At 39.2% G+C, this 18,625-nt stretch overlaps 1 protein-coding gene and 1 long non-coding RNA gene across 3 annotated transcripts in view; one reads left to right on the top strand and one right to left on the bottom strand.

Moving 5' to 3' along the window:
* Window positions 1-2,975, top strand: part of spon1a (spondin 1a) — a 47,985-nt gene extending 45,010 nt beyond the window's left edge. The window contains exons 14-16 of one of the 2 annotated variants that reach the window (XM_058088626.1): window positions 509-673; window positions 1,004-1,273; window positions 1,939-2,975. In XM_058088626.1, the coding sequence (XP_057944609.1) occupies window positions 509-673; window positions 1,004-1,273; window positions 1,939-2,102 (599 nt within the window). In that variant the 3' untranslated portion in view covers window positions 2,103-2,975. The remainder of the gene's footprint in view (window positions 1-508; window positions 674-1,003; window positions 1,274-1,938) is intronic. The other variant, XM_058088625.1, reaches the window with a different exon arrangement.
* An 11,940-nt stretch (window positions 2,976-14,915) lies between these two features.
* The window catches only part of LOC131139239 (uncharacterized), a 206,532-nt gene continuing 202,822 nt past the window's right edge, over window positions 14,916-18,625 (bottom strand). Inside the window, exon 4 of the long non-coding RNA XR_009132205.1 lies at window positions 14,916-15,012. This is a non-coding gene — a long non-coding RNA (uncharacterized LOC131139239). The remainder of the gene's footprint in view (window positions 15,013-18,625) is intronic.

Raw genomic sequence — 18,625 nt, 5'->3', positions numbered from 1 at the left:
CTTAAGTGGCATATTTACTCTGACTATGTCTACTGTATTGGGTAATACGAGTGTAAAGGTGATTATAGGGGTGTTATTGCATGTCTACAGGGCTCTAATAATGTTTCGAAAATGTAAACAGGGTTTCTCTGCTGCAAAAAATTCGACTTTTATTGTTATTGTGTCTTGCCAACAGTATGGTGATCGTACATCATGGTCTGGGGATGCACATGTGTTGCTTCCGCGGTTCATTGAGGAAAAGAATGAATTCCAAAATTGTGAAGCAGAGCATGATCTCCTTTAGGAAACTGGTCCGCATGATGATGAGATCATCCATCCATCCATTTTTTTATACCTTATCCATGATGAGATCCAGCATCATATGTTTTATTATTCCTTCAGAGATGGACTCTATTTCTACTTCTGTGAGATGCCGTACTATACGTAACCATGTGTGAGAGGACATCGAGAAGCCATTTTTCATATGAAAACAGCTCACATCTGCACAAATTTGTGTTTTGATGCTTAGATACAATCCCCTGTATGCTGACTATGTGGTCCGACTGGAGTGACTGTAGTGTCACCTGTGGAAAGGGACTACGAACACGTCAGCGTATGCTTAAGTCGCCTGTTGAGCTCGGCGACTGCACTGAAGAGTTGGACCAGGTGGAGAAGTGCATGCTGCCAGAATGCCGTAAGTACACATTTTTATACATATAAGTTATAAGCTCTTGAAATGTTCAGCCAATGAAACAAAAATGCTGAGTTTATATTTTTTGTTGTGTTTAGTTTACAGTAGTGAATTGTATCATAATGACAGATATTTACTTTGGATATTTATAATATAAGTCCAAAGTCATAATCCAGGAAGTATTGCCATGTTTCTTGTCAGGATGTTGCACTACAAGGTCGACACATTCTCAATAGCTGTATCTTTTTCTGTTTTGAACATGAAATTAACTTCTCAAGGTGAGATGTGTCATAGAAATCTATCTGCTAAAATCTTGTCTTGTTGCATTCTTAGCAATAGACTGTGGCATGTCAGAGTGGAGCGAGTGGTCCGAGTGTAATAAGTCCTGCGGGAAAGGTCACACCATCCGAACACGCACTGTAAAGCTGGAGCCTCAGTTCGGAGGAGACCCCTGTCCTGAAAGCATCCAGAGGAAGAAGTGTAAGGTCAGGAAGTGCACCAGAGGAGGACAAGGGAACAGCGATGAGAAGAAACGACGCAAGGAGCAACGGGAAAAGAGGAGGAGCAAACAGAGCAGGACTGATGTCGCTGCTGAGCATCCAGGTTGGTGGTTCTCTTATATTCAATTGAACACATTTTAATTAGGGACAAGCTAAGAAAAGTTGTATGAAAAGGATGCAAACACTAAAGATTGCTTTCAGGTATCATGGAAATGCCAACACCTCGATTGTCTAGGACAGGGGTGAGCAAACTACGGCCCTGGGGCCACATGAGGCCCACCAAGCATTTGAATCCGGCCCGGCAGTTGCTTTCTAAGTATTTCAACTTTTAAAATACAAACTGGCAACATGACTTGCAAGTCGGGTGTCGATAGTATAACACTTTAGCGATAAAATTAGACAAATAATTCAAGGAAAATTATAAGCATAACATTTAATTACAAACAAATAAATAAATGAATAAATTTTATTACATTTGAATGTCTTATGTATTTTCTAGAGTGATGCATTCCTATTGAACCGCCTGTGATTTCAAATATCTGTCAACAAACTTTCACAAGGTTGTTCAAACTAAAGATTATATTAAAAATCTATATAAATATACAGTATTATGATTTGAGATAAGATGATGATGATTATTATTATTATCCATTTTCTATGCTGCTTATCCTCAGTAGGGTCCTGAGTTTAACCTATGTATGGTATGGCCTTCCGTGTGAGATATTTTGACGAGTAAGCTATCATTCTTTACCCGTTACTCTCTTCTAGGATGTAAAATGAGGCCGTGGTCAAGTTGGACGGAATGTACCAAGGTGTGTGGAGGAGGTATTCAAGAACGGCTCATGACGGTCAAGCAAAGGTTCAAGACCGCACAGTTGTCCAGCTGCAAAGACAGGAAGGAGATCCGCGCTTGTAACGTCCACCCTTGTTAGGAAGCGAGTGTGGGATGGCAGTTGGGGGCGCGGGGCTGAAAAGAAAAGACCAGGCATGGTATGCGGTCAGTGGACTCTGTTTAGGGTGCTGACGACACTTACATCTTGCATTCAAGTGCTCAGTATGAAATTATGTTCCATTTGACTTCACATCACAAATTGAAGTTCACGAGAAGCCCACGAGAGGAGTGGGTGAGAATTGGTGTTACTAAAGTCCAAGTAATCTCTTCTCCTTCCTCTCTGGCTTCTTTGGGTATGTTTTTGAGGCATTACATGTGATGTAATACAACTGAATCTGATTCAGTTTCATTCCATTCCCCTGTTGGAGGATTCCAGTAAGTGTTTTCAAGATTGTTTTAAAGTTAGTAGACGGACATGAAGATCTGCTGACTCTAGCTCTGATACACTTTGGCAGGGTTACTGTAAACGTGTTGTGGTGCCATATATCTTGGAAATATTATTCTGAATTGGTTACATAAATAAAGACTTACATTATTCTATCTTGTGATATCTTTAGTATGACACTGTAGTTATTTTCAAGCACAGGTGCCCAACCATTTCAGTGTTTTGTACTACCTTCAGTTGTTGTCTCCGGGTGACACATTGCTGAATTTACACAGAAATATTGGTAAGTAGATACACCACATCTGGGATTGAGGTCATTTGCAGCATTCCTAAAAAATATACATTTAGTTTTAATCTTAATTTTTTATGGTGAGAAGGTGTCCTAAGATGCTTATGGAACTCGTGTGTTGATGTTTTTCACTTGTGTTCCACTTTCCTTTTTTTGTCTTTCTTGCTCTGACATACAGTAATAATATTTTGGAATAACGTCACCTTTACAATAAAAGTAAACGTGACAACTTGTCAATGGAATGTGTGTATTTATTTAGGCTGTGTAATATTAATGTATAAAAACTCCTATTGTACTATACATAACTTTATTGTAACAATGCCATTATCCATCCATCCATTTTCTGTGCTCACTAGTTTTTTATCCTCACTAGTGTTGCGGGTGATGGGGCCTAACCAGGCTGTTTAAGGACAACAGGCGGGATACACCCTGGACTGGGTACCAACCAATCACAGCAATGTAATTATTATTAGCATTATTTTTGCTGCTGTTGTTAATAATCATAGTTATTACTAGGGGTGCTCCGATCAATGTTTTATGCGGTTGATAAAACCGATTATCCATGAGTGATATTGTCCGATACCAATCACACATATTAACTGTACATTTTTCAATGTATTTATGATGAGTGATATTGGCCAGGGGTGCTGTATATTCCAACATCTCCTGACTGCCATGGCGCCCAAGAATTCAGTAATTATTAGAAAATTAAACGGGGGGGTGGGGGGGGCACTTAATTATCCTGGCTACACTCCTGCTGTTGTCTATATGATATCAAAAAAGTAACCCATTAAAAAAAAACTTAATCTACTTACTTTTTCAAGACAGCATATATCACCTGTGAAGCTTACAGAGGACTTTGGATGTGGGAGTACAATGTCAAAGGATTTCCCAGAAGCATACAGCGGGGCTCCAAATCAGATAGCAGACATCGAACCTGGTGTCTTCCACTGCTGAGAAAGGCCGGTCATCTCGTGTGATGAATTCAATTATTTTTCAGGTCATTTGCTTAGCTTTCTGACTGTCACGCTGATATGGGTAAGCGACGACTACGTTGGCTCCCATCTGTTGCTGCACAGTGAGCCTCGAAATGTCACCATATTCTGTCAAGTGTTTTGTTCTTCAAATGCCGTATTAAGGCTTTTTAATGTGCTATCCCGCGTGTGGCATGCTTTTAACTTTATATTACTCTCAATAATGGCAGGTAAGTTCCACTCGGCAGACATGTGACCTCTAAAACCGACTTGGGTTCTGCAGCAGGACAATGATGCAATACAGACTAGCAAGTCCACCTCTGAATGGCTGAAGAAAAACAAAATGAAGACTTTGGAGTGGCCTCGTCAAGGTCCTGAACTCAATCCTATCAAGATGCTGTGGCATGATCTTAAAAAGGCAGTTCATGTTGGACAATCCTCCAATGTGGCGCTGAATGTCAACAATTCTGCAAAGATGACTGGGTCAAAATTCCGACACAGCGCTGTAAGAGACTCATTCCAAATGCTTGATTGCAGTTGTTACTGCGAAGGTTGAGGTGAAATCACTTTTTCACAAAGGGCCATGTACGTTTGTCTATTTTTTTCCTCCCTCAATCATCGAAATTTTCATTTAAAAACTACATTTTGTGTTAAAATGTGTTTGATGATCTAAAACATTGGGAAAAAAATATTTCAGGAAGGCGGCAAACACTTTTTCACACCACTGTATTTTATTTACAACAACAATAATAAAAAATAATAATACAATACTTACTGTTTAAACATGACATACCTTATAAAGACCAAATAAGCACTAGATATTGGATATCACATTTTATGAAAGGAGATGTCGCTGTAGTTCAGATTTTAACCACTAGATGTCACCATGAAACTTTAGGTTCGGATGAACATGAGCTCTTTGCTCTTTTTAATTAATATTTCCTGAATTTCTTTGTATTATTATTTCACAATGTTTGATTGCACTCAAGGGAGCCTATAGTTGTTCAATTGTCTTATGTAGTGACTGTGAAGGCCACTGCATAATTTTCATAATTATTCCTGGTTTTCATACATACAAACAAGACCATTCATAACTGTGTATTGTGAATGGAGCAAGTCTGATTAATTAAATACTCATTCAAACAATGCATTCTAAAGACTGGAATAGAAAATCATTTAAACTGTATTTTCTTGTGTCTTTCCCTTCAGAAGTCAACTCTATGGATGTTCTGTGTTTTTTCCCGCTTCAAGGTTTCTTATTAAACCTTGAAGCTCCCCCTTTCCCTGTGTTCCTTGTACTGGAGGGGATGGGGGGGGAGGGGTGTAGTGCCATGCATTCCTCAGTGTGGAAGTGAGGACTCGGGGTGAAGAATTCGATCCACACATCACGATGTCAATCCTGTTTCCATGCCAACACAACCACACACGGGAAGCCTACACAAGCCAAAGGCTTTGGTAACATGCAGGGGGGGAATAATCATTGCCGTGATTGAGCTGCTTGAACGCATTCCGCTGACATAAAAACAAATCTACAGACAAGAGATGGCAAGTGCTTCAAAAATACGTACATGTCTCAAATATCTTTGGGAGTCATCTGACTGCAAAGCTCTCTTGAGATCATGAGGTCATTTTTCCTCGATTGTATCTGCGGCTTCCAATGGGAATGATGCACAAGGTCTGGACACACATAATTAGCTTCCTCCAAGGACAACCAAGCAAATCGTAATAGAAATGCCACTTTTTGGGCGAACTGTCGCCCCACCTAGACGTTTTAGTTAATTTAACTAAATAATACCTTCCATACAGCACAGGTCCATGCAGTGTTCTTTAATTCAAGAAACCAAATAGCCTGCCATAAATGGTCGCTTGTATGTGTGTGTGCAGACCAAAACCCAAACCACTATTCTACCCAAATCCCTAACCCCATCCGTGCCATCACTTGTTACATTTCATACTGTATGAATGTCCAACTTCACTCTATCATGGGTTTTTTTCCAAAATATGTAGCATATTAATGGTCAAAATGTCTGCATATTTAACGAATTACACATATTATTTGCCTACATTAAGCATTTAAGCATAAAATGTTCTTATAATGTTTGATGAGGTAGGCATCAGACTTGCTTCCCAGAACAATATGCTTTTATTGCAGGTTTGGATGATCACAATCAGGCACAATAATGACAACATAGTGAATATAATAATAAACCTGGACTACTGTGGTGGCAGAATCCACTTCAAGCTAAAACTTAATTTTGAGCCTCTAATGTCACTTGCTTCTTCCACACATCCGGAACACATTTAGTGCAACACACACAAGTATGAGTCTTATTCATGTCTTAAATATGTTATTTTCTTGGATTATGTCAACTATGTTGGGTAATGTGAGTTTAAAGGTGACTTAAGGGGTGTTATTTCATTTGTAGATGGCTCTAATAATGTTAAAACTGTATTTAGAAGGTTGCAAACAGATTTTCTATGCTCTAACTACGGAAATATTGTCTTTATAAAGATGGATTCTGACTTTGCGTAAATTCACTTATCATGGTCAAGACTGGAACCAATTAACTTATTAATAATGATGTGAAAATGTTGTAATGTGACTTAAAACATTGTCCATACAGTAAATACAGGTTTTAATGACAGATTGACTCTGGAACAAATATATTTACTTCACATTATTTCAAACAAACAAATCACAGCTAAATTGATACAACATTGATTCCTGCATCAGGAATGCATTAGTCCAAATGGCCAAATACATTGACCTACACATTAACGTCACAAATCACAGGGGCGTAATATTAGATATTGGTGAAACAGTGATATCAGTCAGCATCCACACCAACGTGAACAGAAAATGTGTCCTCACACAGTGAGTGTTTTTTTTTCTATCTAATTATGCATTTTTGGCCTTGTGCGACTTATACTCCAGAGCGACTTATAGTCGCTATAAAATACGGTACTTTAACCAGAAATGAGAGAACAAAATGGCTTCAGGATGTCACTATTCCGGATAACTTAAACCAATTTATCATTTAGATTGTGAAAATGGAGAAATTAAGTGCTTATTTACAGTAATTTCTAATAACAAATTTGGAATGCATGTCATATATGACATTTTCAAACAGCGGCTCAATAACTATATTGTTAGTTACCAAAAATAAACACCCAAGCTAAAAGAAAAAGCAATATGAAGGTGAACAGATGCAAGCCTAGGACTAAAGTGTGCTAACTTTTTGCCTCAGGAGCCACAGTGGGTTAAAACATTTTGCAGATAGCGTGTATGGTGCTGTGCAGGTGATCTGCCTATGTCAACGTTTTGAATGGAGAGGCGCATGGAGGCGGTGGGGTTACGGTATGGTCAGGCATATGTTATGGACAACAAACACAGGTGTATTTTATTGATAGCATTTTGAATGCACAGAGATATCTACGGTGAAGATATCTTGAGGCCCATTGTTGTGCCATTCATCCGTGACCATCACCTCATGTTGCAGCATGATAATGCAAAGCCCCCCAAGGATCTGTTCACAATTCCTGGAAGCTGAAAGCATCCCAGTAATTGCATGGCAAGCATACTCACCGGAAATGTCTCCCAATAACTCAATACCAAAGACATAGTTATATGTTTTTAGAAACCCGAATGCCCGAAAACTGATTTTAACCCTTTTTCCAAACAGGAAGTGGTATTTTCCTGAAACTTGCCTATGCTCTACTGCTGATTAGTAAAGAACAAAATAAGGTAGCAACAAACTTGGGCATCTAATCTTTCTTTTGGTAGGTTCTGGTAGGTTGGTGAGGTGGATCAATATTCGACAGGCCACAATCAACAGCCTGTTTGTTCATTCTATGCCATCATGGAGATGTGTTGATCAGTTATTGACTGGTTTTATGACATCCCCCTACCTCCATCCCACCCATTATTTTTATATGTTATCACACACACTAAATCTTTCAAAGCAGCCCTGCACAACTGGTATTTTGAACAGGCAGGGTCAATCAATCCATTGACAAATTCCACGCCTTAAGTGAGAAAGCTGCTCGTCAGTTTCTCAAAAAAGAAGAAATGCTTCAAGATTCTATGACAGCATATTGTTGTTGTTTTTTTTAGCTTGGAGGGTAGTTCCCCAGCATTAGAGGAAATATTGGATTTCATAAACTAATAAACCTCAAAAGGAAAATCAATGGGGTGTCCGACTTCTTTCCACAAATTTATAGACTGATGGTTGGAGTTCAGAATGTGTTTGGACTCGAATCTGAAGAAATAAGTAAAAACCCACTTCATTTTTAAAGTAATCCCTTTTTAATCCTTGTTAACTGGTTCCACACCCAACCATGACAAGTGAATATGCACAAAAAAATAACAGCAGCACGGTAGTGGTGCATGTTTCACCAAGCTTTCACTCTTTTTTGTGCAGTGCTTCACGAGTAGATGAGTTAGATTAGACAACCAAACACATACGAAGGTGAAGACATTAGGACACCAACAAGCTCCAGCTTGAGGGAATGGAAGTAATTACCACAAGTATGTTTCTTTAAAACAATTTAATGTCCATATATGGACATGCTTTTTTGGGAGGTTTGCAGAACATTTGGAACTGATGTAGCCTCTGTCTGTCCAATCCTCCACACTGTCCAGATTGGTTTGGGCCTCAATGAATCAGAGGAGGATACAGAAGAAACCAGAAAATCACACGTCCATCTGTTGGGGCTGCACCAAAGGATCCTGTGATATTTCCTGTGAAATTAATAACCACTATGGTGATATGACGCCTCACTGAACACTGCTTTCAGGCCATAGATGGGAATTTCTGTTCCATACACATTGCTTTTATGTCTGACCATGACCAATCAGTTTGATGATTTTAAGAGCCAATTTCTAGTACTGCAGGTGTTTCAGTTAAGACTGCATGTGGACCAGGAGGAGTACAGGACCTTCTCAAAACTGTTACCAAGATGAAGAATTAAAGGGGACCTATTATGCTCATTTTCAACCCTTTTTATTGAGTTGTGGACTGCTATAGAGCGGCTACACCTGATAACCCTCACAGATCTAGATGAGTCTAGATCTTCCACATTCTGAACCTCATTTCCATGGATTTCCTGCTTTCCACCCAAACGTGCTGTTTAATTTATTCCACCCACGGCCCGCCTTCCGGTCACACAGTAAAGTGGAAAAGTATTATAGGTCGCCTTAAAGAGAGGTTTTTTTTTTCCAACACTGGGTCCCTGTGATGTCACAGTGACGCCATCCTCCTTATACAGTTGTTCCAAATACGAGCTGTAGACCTGTCCTCCCCTCCTCTACTGCACTGTGAAGATCTCACCCTGCTAGCGTGGAATCTGACCAATCACAGCAGAGTGGGTGTGCACCGAGACAGGCCGTGGGTGGAGTCAATCAAAGCCAAGGAAATACAGCTGGAATAGGTGCAGATTCTGGAAGATCTAGAAAGCTTTCTGTACGGGTTATCATATGTAGCTGATCTATAGGAGTCCACAACTCATCACAGAGGGCCAAAATGGTATGTTCACTGTCCAAAATGTGTACGACATTTTGTGCACTTAATTTTTCATCCCATATTTTAGTAGCATTAAGGTGTTGGAGAATTGAGTTTCTGCTCCATAGCAATATTAATAACACCAACATGCCTGCATCATCGCTTCTTACTCTCTATAGACTTGTGAGCGATAGGTGGATAAAAGCAGAGCTACGGGCAGATTAGCCTGCTAATGAAGCTGGTACCCACAAAGGTATCCAACACCTGTGTTGTTAGACAGGATTCCCATAGTGTAACGTTGCCATGGTTGCAGCATTAGGCAATGTTTTCCCTACATTACCCAGAGGCCTTATTGTGAAAACCAATTTTGTTCAATGGATTATCACCAACATGAATGAAAATAGGCGATTATGGTTCTCTGTTGGTTTTACAGACTTAATTGTAGTGGGATTTTTTAAGGGCATGACAACACTGAGGTAGGCACTATTCTATATATAGATGACTATAACATTTTATTGTCTGATGTGCTATGTTATGTGACCTGATTCTACTATGCTGATAATTCAAAATAAATAGACTGATTTTTATTATCTTGGAATACATGTTGCAAAAAAGCCACCAAACAGAAGGACGAGCAAAATAGGTCTTGTGACGTATTTAATAACTCATTTTAACTCATATTTCACATTAATTGTTTTTAAAAAAATGTCTTTTCATGCCTCCCATAAGGACTGTGGATGGACGCAATTCCAGAAAAGTCCAGTTTCCCTCAAATGTAAAATTAAAGTGTTTGATTGAGAGACATTTTGTCAGCTTGGTTCCACTAAAAGTGTATCACTCCCCCAATGATGGAAGACAGATTATCGGTAAATCAATATATGAAGCTCAGAGGAGGCATTACTTGTATCTACAAGCTAATGGCTCCCTGAGCTGTGTGAAGTACCGGACCATATGAAGGACATCACTTGTGTTCTCTCACATCGTTAACTACTCGGGATGAGTAGGCAAGATTGTTAGGGTTAGGGTTAGCGTATCCTTACAGAAAATGCATTTTTGCTTGATACAAGTATGAAATGAATACATTTCGTCATTATCCGTATTCATGTTTAAAGAAAATACTCATAATGTATTCACTCTTCAGGCTCTGTGATTTACACAGCCTATATATATGAAATAATTCACCTACACACACACATATAGCTGAATAATAAACAATAATCAATCCTAATCAATTTCAGAATTAAAATAACGGTTCTAAGCCCAGTTCTAAGTTTCCGGTTAAACCACCCCACTTCTGGTTTATACCCCGCCCACTCCGAGTACAGATACGGATAAAGATAATTTAGATGTGTGAACAGATACAGATAGCAGGGTACTCGCTCATCTCTATTTACTATCAACCCCCACCCAGCCTTGGAGTATTCTTTATCTCAGGCAATATCACTGCCGCTTCCTCAAAGCCTGTTAATTTCTCCTCAATTGGCTTCAGTGGGTATTCCATTTAAGCGTAGAGCTCAGAGCATTTTTAGCCATTATAAACTGATACTGTTGGCTAAGCCTGCGAGGTGGGCTGCTTGCACATATGTTCGCGTCATATGCAGCATAAGCAGCATTTAAGACATCGCAGCTGCTCAGCTTCATTGTACGCATACAGTATGCTCCGCCTCCCGTGTGTCAATAACTTCAATGAAAATCAGTGGGTCACACAAATAATCCAGCAGAATGTATCAATAATGCATATAGTTGATATCTTTATGGTCATTTATAGTCCTAATAGTAGTCATCAATATTACTTTAGATTTTTGTGTTGTGAAAGTGTTCTATGTGGATGAATCATGAAGAGCACAAATGTTTTCTTTGAGTCTTTAGAATGAATAATTCAGACGTGGACTATGCTTTCTGAACACTGCAAGCATGGCCACTCAAGCAATATATATCTCTGCATTTTGACATGTTATTATTTTTATTGAACTGTATAGACAACACATGCAAGAATGATCATGACAAAGTGGTCATTTTCTGTCACAGTTGCGTTATGTGCTCCACCCTCTGCGACAATTATTATCATGCTCATACAACTGTGAAAACACACACTTTCATAATTCATAATCAGCTCGTCTCATCATTTGAAGTCAAATAAGCAGATAAAGCTGCCAGGAAGTCCACCTCACAAATGCAAAGTTCCCGTTCCATCAATCTAGTCATCCTGTCTTAAGGGTTTAATACGCCATTATTGCATTCAGACTGAGACTGCAATCATTTGACCATTTGCACTGACACACGTGACAGAAAAATTGGTGTTCTTCCTCAAGTAGCCCATTTTTGCACGTAAAGTGCAGCATTTACCGTGTACAAGTTCAGGCCATTTCCAGCTGTTCTGTAGTGACACCAATCCAGATTAGAGATTTGGTGAGGGGATAGTGATCAATTCTTCCCTCTAAGAATGAAAGTGGACAACCATAACTAGAGCTAGAGGTACTTGCTGCATTGTTACCGTGGCAACCACACTGTGCATGTGTGTGTGTGTGCGCGTGCATGCGTCGTTTCCGACAGTAAGATTGGTGGTTTGTTGCAATGGTGCTGGGAAAGACCAGACACCTAAATAGCAGGCGGGAAGGTAATCACACAGAAGAAACATTGATAGAATGATTCAATTACATATCACACATTTAAACATATCACTTAGGGATGTTTATCATGAAACATTTATATCAAATCAAGCACAGATAGAACTGGACGTCTGCAGTAACTCAAACATGATGATGCACAACTAAAATATTTATACTTCTATTAGTTTTGGATATAGTGACACGTTTCCCCATATTGCAGTACTGTCTGCAGGGAATGCGACAATGCTCACCATTCCAAACCCTAAGGACACAAACATACAATATACACATGTGGACAGATTCCATTTCTTGAAATATTGCTAACAAGGCAGCGATGTTTCATACATGAAATGCTGTTGCTTCCTGTCCCCCCGGTGCATTCATATCAAATCCAGAAAACATGCATAATACAGCAAGCAAATACGTTAAAACCAGAAGTCTTGCATTCACATGAATATATATACAGAGCAGCTCCAACCTGCCCTCCGTTGTTGCCCAGAATCTACTTACTGAGCTCCCTCTGTCTCTCTCTCTCTCTCTCTCTCTAATATGCAGCAAGCCAGCTGATGCTCTGTCAAGACACCATGGACACAACAAAAGGCACGCTGGACCAAAAGCCTCATTTGTAGGATCACTCATCGCTCAATCAATAGAGAACTAATAAAAGCAAAACACCTCTGTGCTGTTAGGATCACAAATACGTATGCACACTAACCAAGATTTGCGCTGTTCTTATCCAAACATTCGAAAAAACTGCAAACATTTTTCACATTACAGAAAATAAATTAGCCTTTCATGAAACACATTAGCATAACTTCAAACAAATAACAAATCAGCATTTTAGGAACAAATTATAATCACACAAACTGGAAAAGGGAATATAGTGTTTCCTTGCAATATTGCAATTCCCTTATCGCAGATTAGCATTTTTTTAAAGTGCAATTTTGCTAATTTTTTGCAACAGGATATAAACGTGCATTGTGTTCTTCGCCCCTGCGGTGTGTTACAATGATTCTTGTGGATGTTCCTCCGTAACTCACGCGTGATTTTACATGAACTGAGCATTAGAAATGTGGTGTACACAAAGAATAATAGAAGTGTACAGGTGATTAAGGGGGTGTTATTTCATGTCTACATGGCTCTAATAATGTTAAAATATATATTTAAAGTCATAAACATGTTTACTATACTCAAAATATGAAAATATTGTGTTTATTAACATTGAATCCTACTTCCTGGAAAGAAATGACTGTACACCAAACGAGAATATTGGTGCCACTCAGTTGTTTATGTCATGTATTATTTCCCAAAAGTGTTTTTTCCTTGACCTGCCCAGTGGGCCCACTTTGACACACCTGTTTCCACTCACCAGCTGAATACCCCAGTGACCTGCTATCAACCCGCTCAATTGTTGCTCACTGCTTTATTGTGTTGCATTCCACTCAAGTGCAGGCAAATCTTTCCACCGGGGCTTGTGATTGTGTTATGTCTTTCTGATCCGTTCTCATGATATCATTCATGATATCATTCGTGGTTATCCTATTGGTTTTTCTATGTCGTCATACATGAAAATTCACTGTAACTTTGCAATTCCTTTATTATTGTGCTTGCTGTATGCACTGGTGAAAATGTATACAACATTACGCAGTGACCATTATATTTGCAAATATTTTTGGGGGGTTTATGTTTATTAATGTATTGGACCTCAGTAGCTTTGTACAGGTGTTTCTCATGAAATGTCCAGAGAGTGTATATTAATGCCAATGTCATTTCTTTAAGAACTCTTCACAAGCTGGCTGTGCAGTGCCTTGCAGGAGTATATGCTCCCCTGTGGGCTTCTAAATGGTAAATGGGCAGCACTTACAAAGTGCCTTTCTACCTTTAAGGCACTCAAAGCGTTTTTACACAGTGGCCACATTCAGCCATTAACACCCGCATTTCACAATGATGGTGGTGGAGCCACTCATGGAAGGTAGCTAACATGCTCATTCTCGCGCATTTGCACACTGGCTGTATAATTGGATAACAATAGTCAAACCGATGGGCTTATTCAACATATAACCACATTTAGAGTATAGTGTTGACACCTTGTGACATGCGACGTATACTGCATACTGGTATTCTTTCTCTCCTCAATGTAATCATGTCTTTACTGTCCATTTTAGGAATGACAATGGAGTTATCCATGGATGATAAATGTCTGCCACAAAAACAACTGGCTTGGCTGATAAACATTACATGGCTATTCAACATCCATTTGGTCCAAGTGTATTTTCCCCTCTGAATTACAGTTTTCCTTCTTCTCCCCTCCCCCCATACCAATACTCTGTCTTATCCTGTTCTTGATACATACGTACAGTACACTGTGATCATTGCTGCAGTCTCTCGCTCTCTATCACACACTCTGTATCGCCTACAAACACACACACATTTATATTGTATTTTTTAAAGACCCATCACGCACTCACAAAGCCTGTCTTAACGCTTTTGAAAAAAATCGACACAGAAAAAAGAACGGAGATAAGAAAAAACAATCCTCGCCCGCCCTCCTCCTCTGCTCTTCTTCAAACGCCATTGTTTGATTCAAAGAATGGTGAATAGTGAAAAAAAAGCCATGATTTTCAAGAGGCAACAGATTTTATGCCAAATGTGTGCTAATGCATCTCTTCCAGAGTCATCAGATTTCATGCGTGTGCTTGTATAAAGTAACTAATAGATTCTTATGCTGAAGCAACACATCAACATCTCTCTTGTAATCGTTGTATGCATTTTGTTGAAATGCATTTTTTTGTTCCTTTTAAACATTCTTGAATGGGAAAGTTGTTATAGCACAATAATCCAATTAAATACAGGCTATGATATACTTGATTTCTGTAACCACAGGAAAGTAGAAAAGTAAATAATAGTAAACACAAAGTAAAATGAAAGTGAGGGAAAGCTAACTTGTTTACATGTGTCATTCCCTTGAATGACAATGTGGTCGTAAAATATATTGTCTTCCATCACTGTTTGTGCTACGTGTTTTAATATGCATCCATCTTCTGTGTGTATGAAACCCAACTCCCAAATATCCGCGGATGAGGAGAGTGCACTCACCTCTGTGAAACAACAAATAGTGGAAGTGTTTGGGTCTTGTTCCTTCATTCTGATTGAGCTGATTGCTTCTGACACGCTGAACACTGGTTTTCATGTCTGTTGGCGAAAAAACAAACAAATTTGTCAGTAGCTCTTGACAAGTACCATGGTAAGGACCCTATCTTTCTTGAACGGAATCCTTTAAATGGTACGTTGTAACGCCCACTAGCTATACAGTAGTACTATTTTCTCTCCGTCTTACCATGGATTTTCTCTTAAGTGGATTGATGGATTATACTAATTCCATCTATCCATTCATTTCTATGTTGCCATTACCGGTGCCAATCCCAGGGTGAGAGGCGGGTACACCTTAGACTCATCCCCTGTCAATTGTAGGATTGACAGGGGCCTCTCAAGCCCACACTCCAAATTGTCCATAGGTATGAATGTAAGTGGGAATGGTTGTTTGTCTATATGTGCCCTGTGATTGGCTGGCTACCAGTACCCCGCCTCTCGCCCGAAGACAGCTGGGATAGGCTCCATCGGTGGAAAATGAATGAATGAATGGTTTACGGCAACAGCAATAACCACTGGACCACTGCACTACTCTGCTAATTGATAAACTTCCTTCCGGTTAGACATAAAATAGACTGGGATCAAACTCTAATCCTGTGTAGAACAGTCAGAGCCAGTTTGAAAAGAGATGATTATAAGAGGCACAACTCCTGCACAGTCGTTTCACAATGGCGTTTTGATCACTGAGTAAGTACTCTGTGTGGAGCTCACCGCATTAGTTGACCTCAAAGACAATGGGTTAGGGACCGGAACTCTTTATAGTGATCATAACAGATATGACACACTCAGCAACCTCACATATATCAAGTGTCATTCTGCAGAGATACATTTAATCTCTCGAGTGATGATGCTTGCTGCGCTGTCATGATTGCAGGGTGGAAATGCTTGGCAGCGCACTTGTGCAACAGCAGAGCAACAAGACAAAAAGCAGGCAGAGCACAGCTCATTAAACATACTTATCTTTGATAGGGTTTTTTTTTTGTTCTTGGAAATCAGCAACACAGCTGCCTCATTTTCCCGTCTTCTCAGTCATTTTTCACTCTTTTTTCTCTAGCAGCACTCTGCTTGGTCTTTTGAGTTATTCAAAGTGTTTTATGATACATTGAAGCTACATGTACAGTATTACTTTGTAACAAAAATCTGTTCAGTGGACTTTCTGTAGTGATTAGATGTGTTTTTTATTTGCTCACATTCCATTCATTAGAGACACTCGTCTACAAAAAATAAATAGTAGGACAGCAATAATGTGTATTCATAAATATATATATATTGATGAATGAAAAACCATGGCTAAATTCATCAAATAAAAAAAATTCTAAATCCACAAATAATATCACTAAAATAAAACTACTACTAATAGTAATACATGTTTTAATATAGCACTTGGTTAAAGACTCCTACTCAAAGATAGAAGCATATTCAAAACACATCAGGAAAACAAGCTTAAATTATAATAAAATAAATATAGAAGAAAAAAAAGTGGAAATCTGTTGTGTTTGTAACCTTAAATATGCAATATACAATTTATTTGCTAATTTTCATTACATTCATCATCACCACCAAAATCAAATTCCCTGTGTATCAATATTTCTACAAAATTGTATACCATAATTCTATACTATAACACCCTTCCCAGGCTATTCTATTTTCTACCCAATGCACTGAAGTGCAATGATGATTATATGCACCCTGAGGCCACATGGAGATCATCATATACGTAATTACTTGACAATCGGTGAAATGAATTCAATAAATTTGAAAGTACCTTTTTTGGAAAGATTTATTCTTCTCAGCTTTGTGAGCGGTAACAACAATGGAGTTCTTGGAAATATCAGCATTGATTGTCCCTCAAGAACTTTATTGACCTGAATTATTGACAACGATTAGTAGCAAGCCCACAAAACAAAGACAAAAATGGACCTGGGAAGATTTATATGTAAACAACTCCCTTCACCTATCCTAATGTGTTCAGGTTTCAATCAAGCTGTCCTTTTCATTCTTGGACGATATTGATTATGTGGCTTGGATTAATTGCACTGGTTTTAATGGTCCGATTATTCATTATGTTAAAATTAAACAACCATTTGCCAACTATGGAGGAAGTGTTTTCTAAAAAGTTGACGCTTTACAAAGATAACAGTTTTAATTGCCACAGCCAGAAATGTATTCATGTAATAATGAATATTGTTATTGTGACTGCACTTTGCTGTGGTACAGTACCTCTGAAATGACAAAAATATTGCCGACTATGTTCATATAGCACCTTGTTATCCTGGTAAAAGACATGTTTCCCTCTAAGAACTGCAGCTCCCCAGTGGCAGCAACACTCAAGCATCCCCAGACCATGACACAACTGCTATCATGCTCGACTGTCAGAAAGACACAATTATCTTGGTACTTACATGCGTTGCCTGCTATTCCGACAATATAATGACTATGTGTTGAGTCATTTTTTTGTGGATAGTAAACCTGTACTGCTATAAAAGCTGAACATGTTACGTTCCTGTGATGAGCTGTCGAATGCTAGAGCCCAAGTATTTAGAGACTGGGGCAGCGGGCAAATAAAAGCCTTTTATTACACACAAGCAGGTTCAGGTACTCACAGCTGTGCCGATAGCAGGCAACAGAAAGCGATGGAGGAAAAGGCTTCTGTTAAAACACAAACAGGTGAATCGTAGCAGCAAGTAAGATGAAACATTTAGGTGAGCAAAAGAATGACATCTGCCACAATGAGCCAACCCCGTCAAAGTGATGAAAATGGGCTTTTATTTGAAACCAACTGATTGAGATTGCAAACAACTGTACACAGTTCCACTCGGGTGAAGCGGCTACACACTACAAGACAGGAAGTCACCCTTCCTGTCCTGTGGATCATGACAGTACAGTGACTACTCAATAATATATACAGTTTTAATTTCTACAATATAGTCCCTTGAGAAGATATACTGTAAAAAATAATTGTGGAATGTGTGTGTATACTCGATTTGTGAGATGTGAGTAAATGTGGATGGTAGTTTGACTTTGGCAGTATGGTGACCTGCTCAGACAGCTATATAGTATTCAATAAAAGAATACGAATAAAAAAAACACACTGGTTAGATCAAAATTGCATCTAAGAGGATAGATGTGATACATTTCCAGATTAGAGTTCCAGATGTTGAGAGGGTAGCGAGTGTCTCTACAACCAGGAGCCTTTTCCATGCAGAGTTCTGTGAAGCAATCTGTTGGTAAACAGTACCGCTCAGTCTAAGAGCGCAGAAAAGAGCCTCACACTTTGGCTGCTGCTCTGCTCTGCCAAAGTGGAGTATAGGGGGTGGTTGGTGTTGTCCTGTAAGGCCCATGTCTCATCTGTTTGTCTGCGCAACCCTCTTCCCACCACTGAACTGGCTTTTTTTGATCAGCCTGTCCAGCTGTCTGGTGTTCCTTGCTGTCCCTTGCCACCCCAGCACGTAGCTACAAAAGTCAATGCACTGGCAAACACAGAGCGGTAAAACATTAAAACATCTCTGAGCCTTCTTCTAGAGCACATCCATGTTTACAGACCATTTTTTGGTTACTATCAGGTATGTTGCCACAATTTATATTGACCAGCTGTACAGAAGGATTACCCCTTCAAAAGTCAGTAACCATCCCCTTGGTTTTGCCAATGTTCAGG

Source organism: Doryrhamphus excisus, chromosome 12 (assembly GCF_030265055.1).
Source record: "Doryrhamphus excisus isolate RoL2022-K1 chromosome 12, RoL_Dexc_1.0, whole genome shotgun sequence".
Classification (NCBI taxonomy): Eukaryota; Metazoa; Chordata; class Actinopteri; order Syngnathiformes; family Syngnathidae; genus Doryrhamphus; species Doryrhamphus excisus.
The sequence above is the reverse complement of the archived record's forward strand: the minus strand, read 5'-3'. Positions and strand labels throughout refer to the sequence as shown.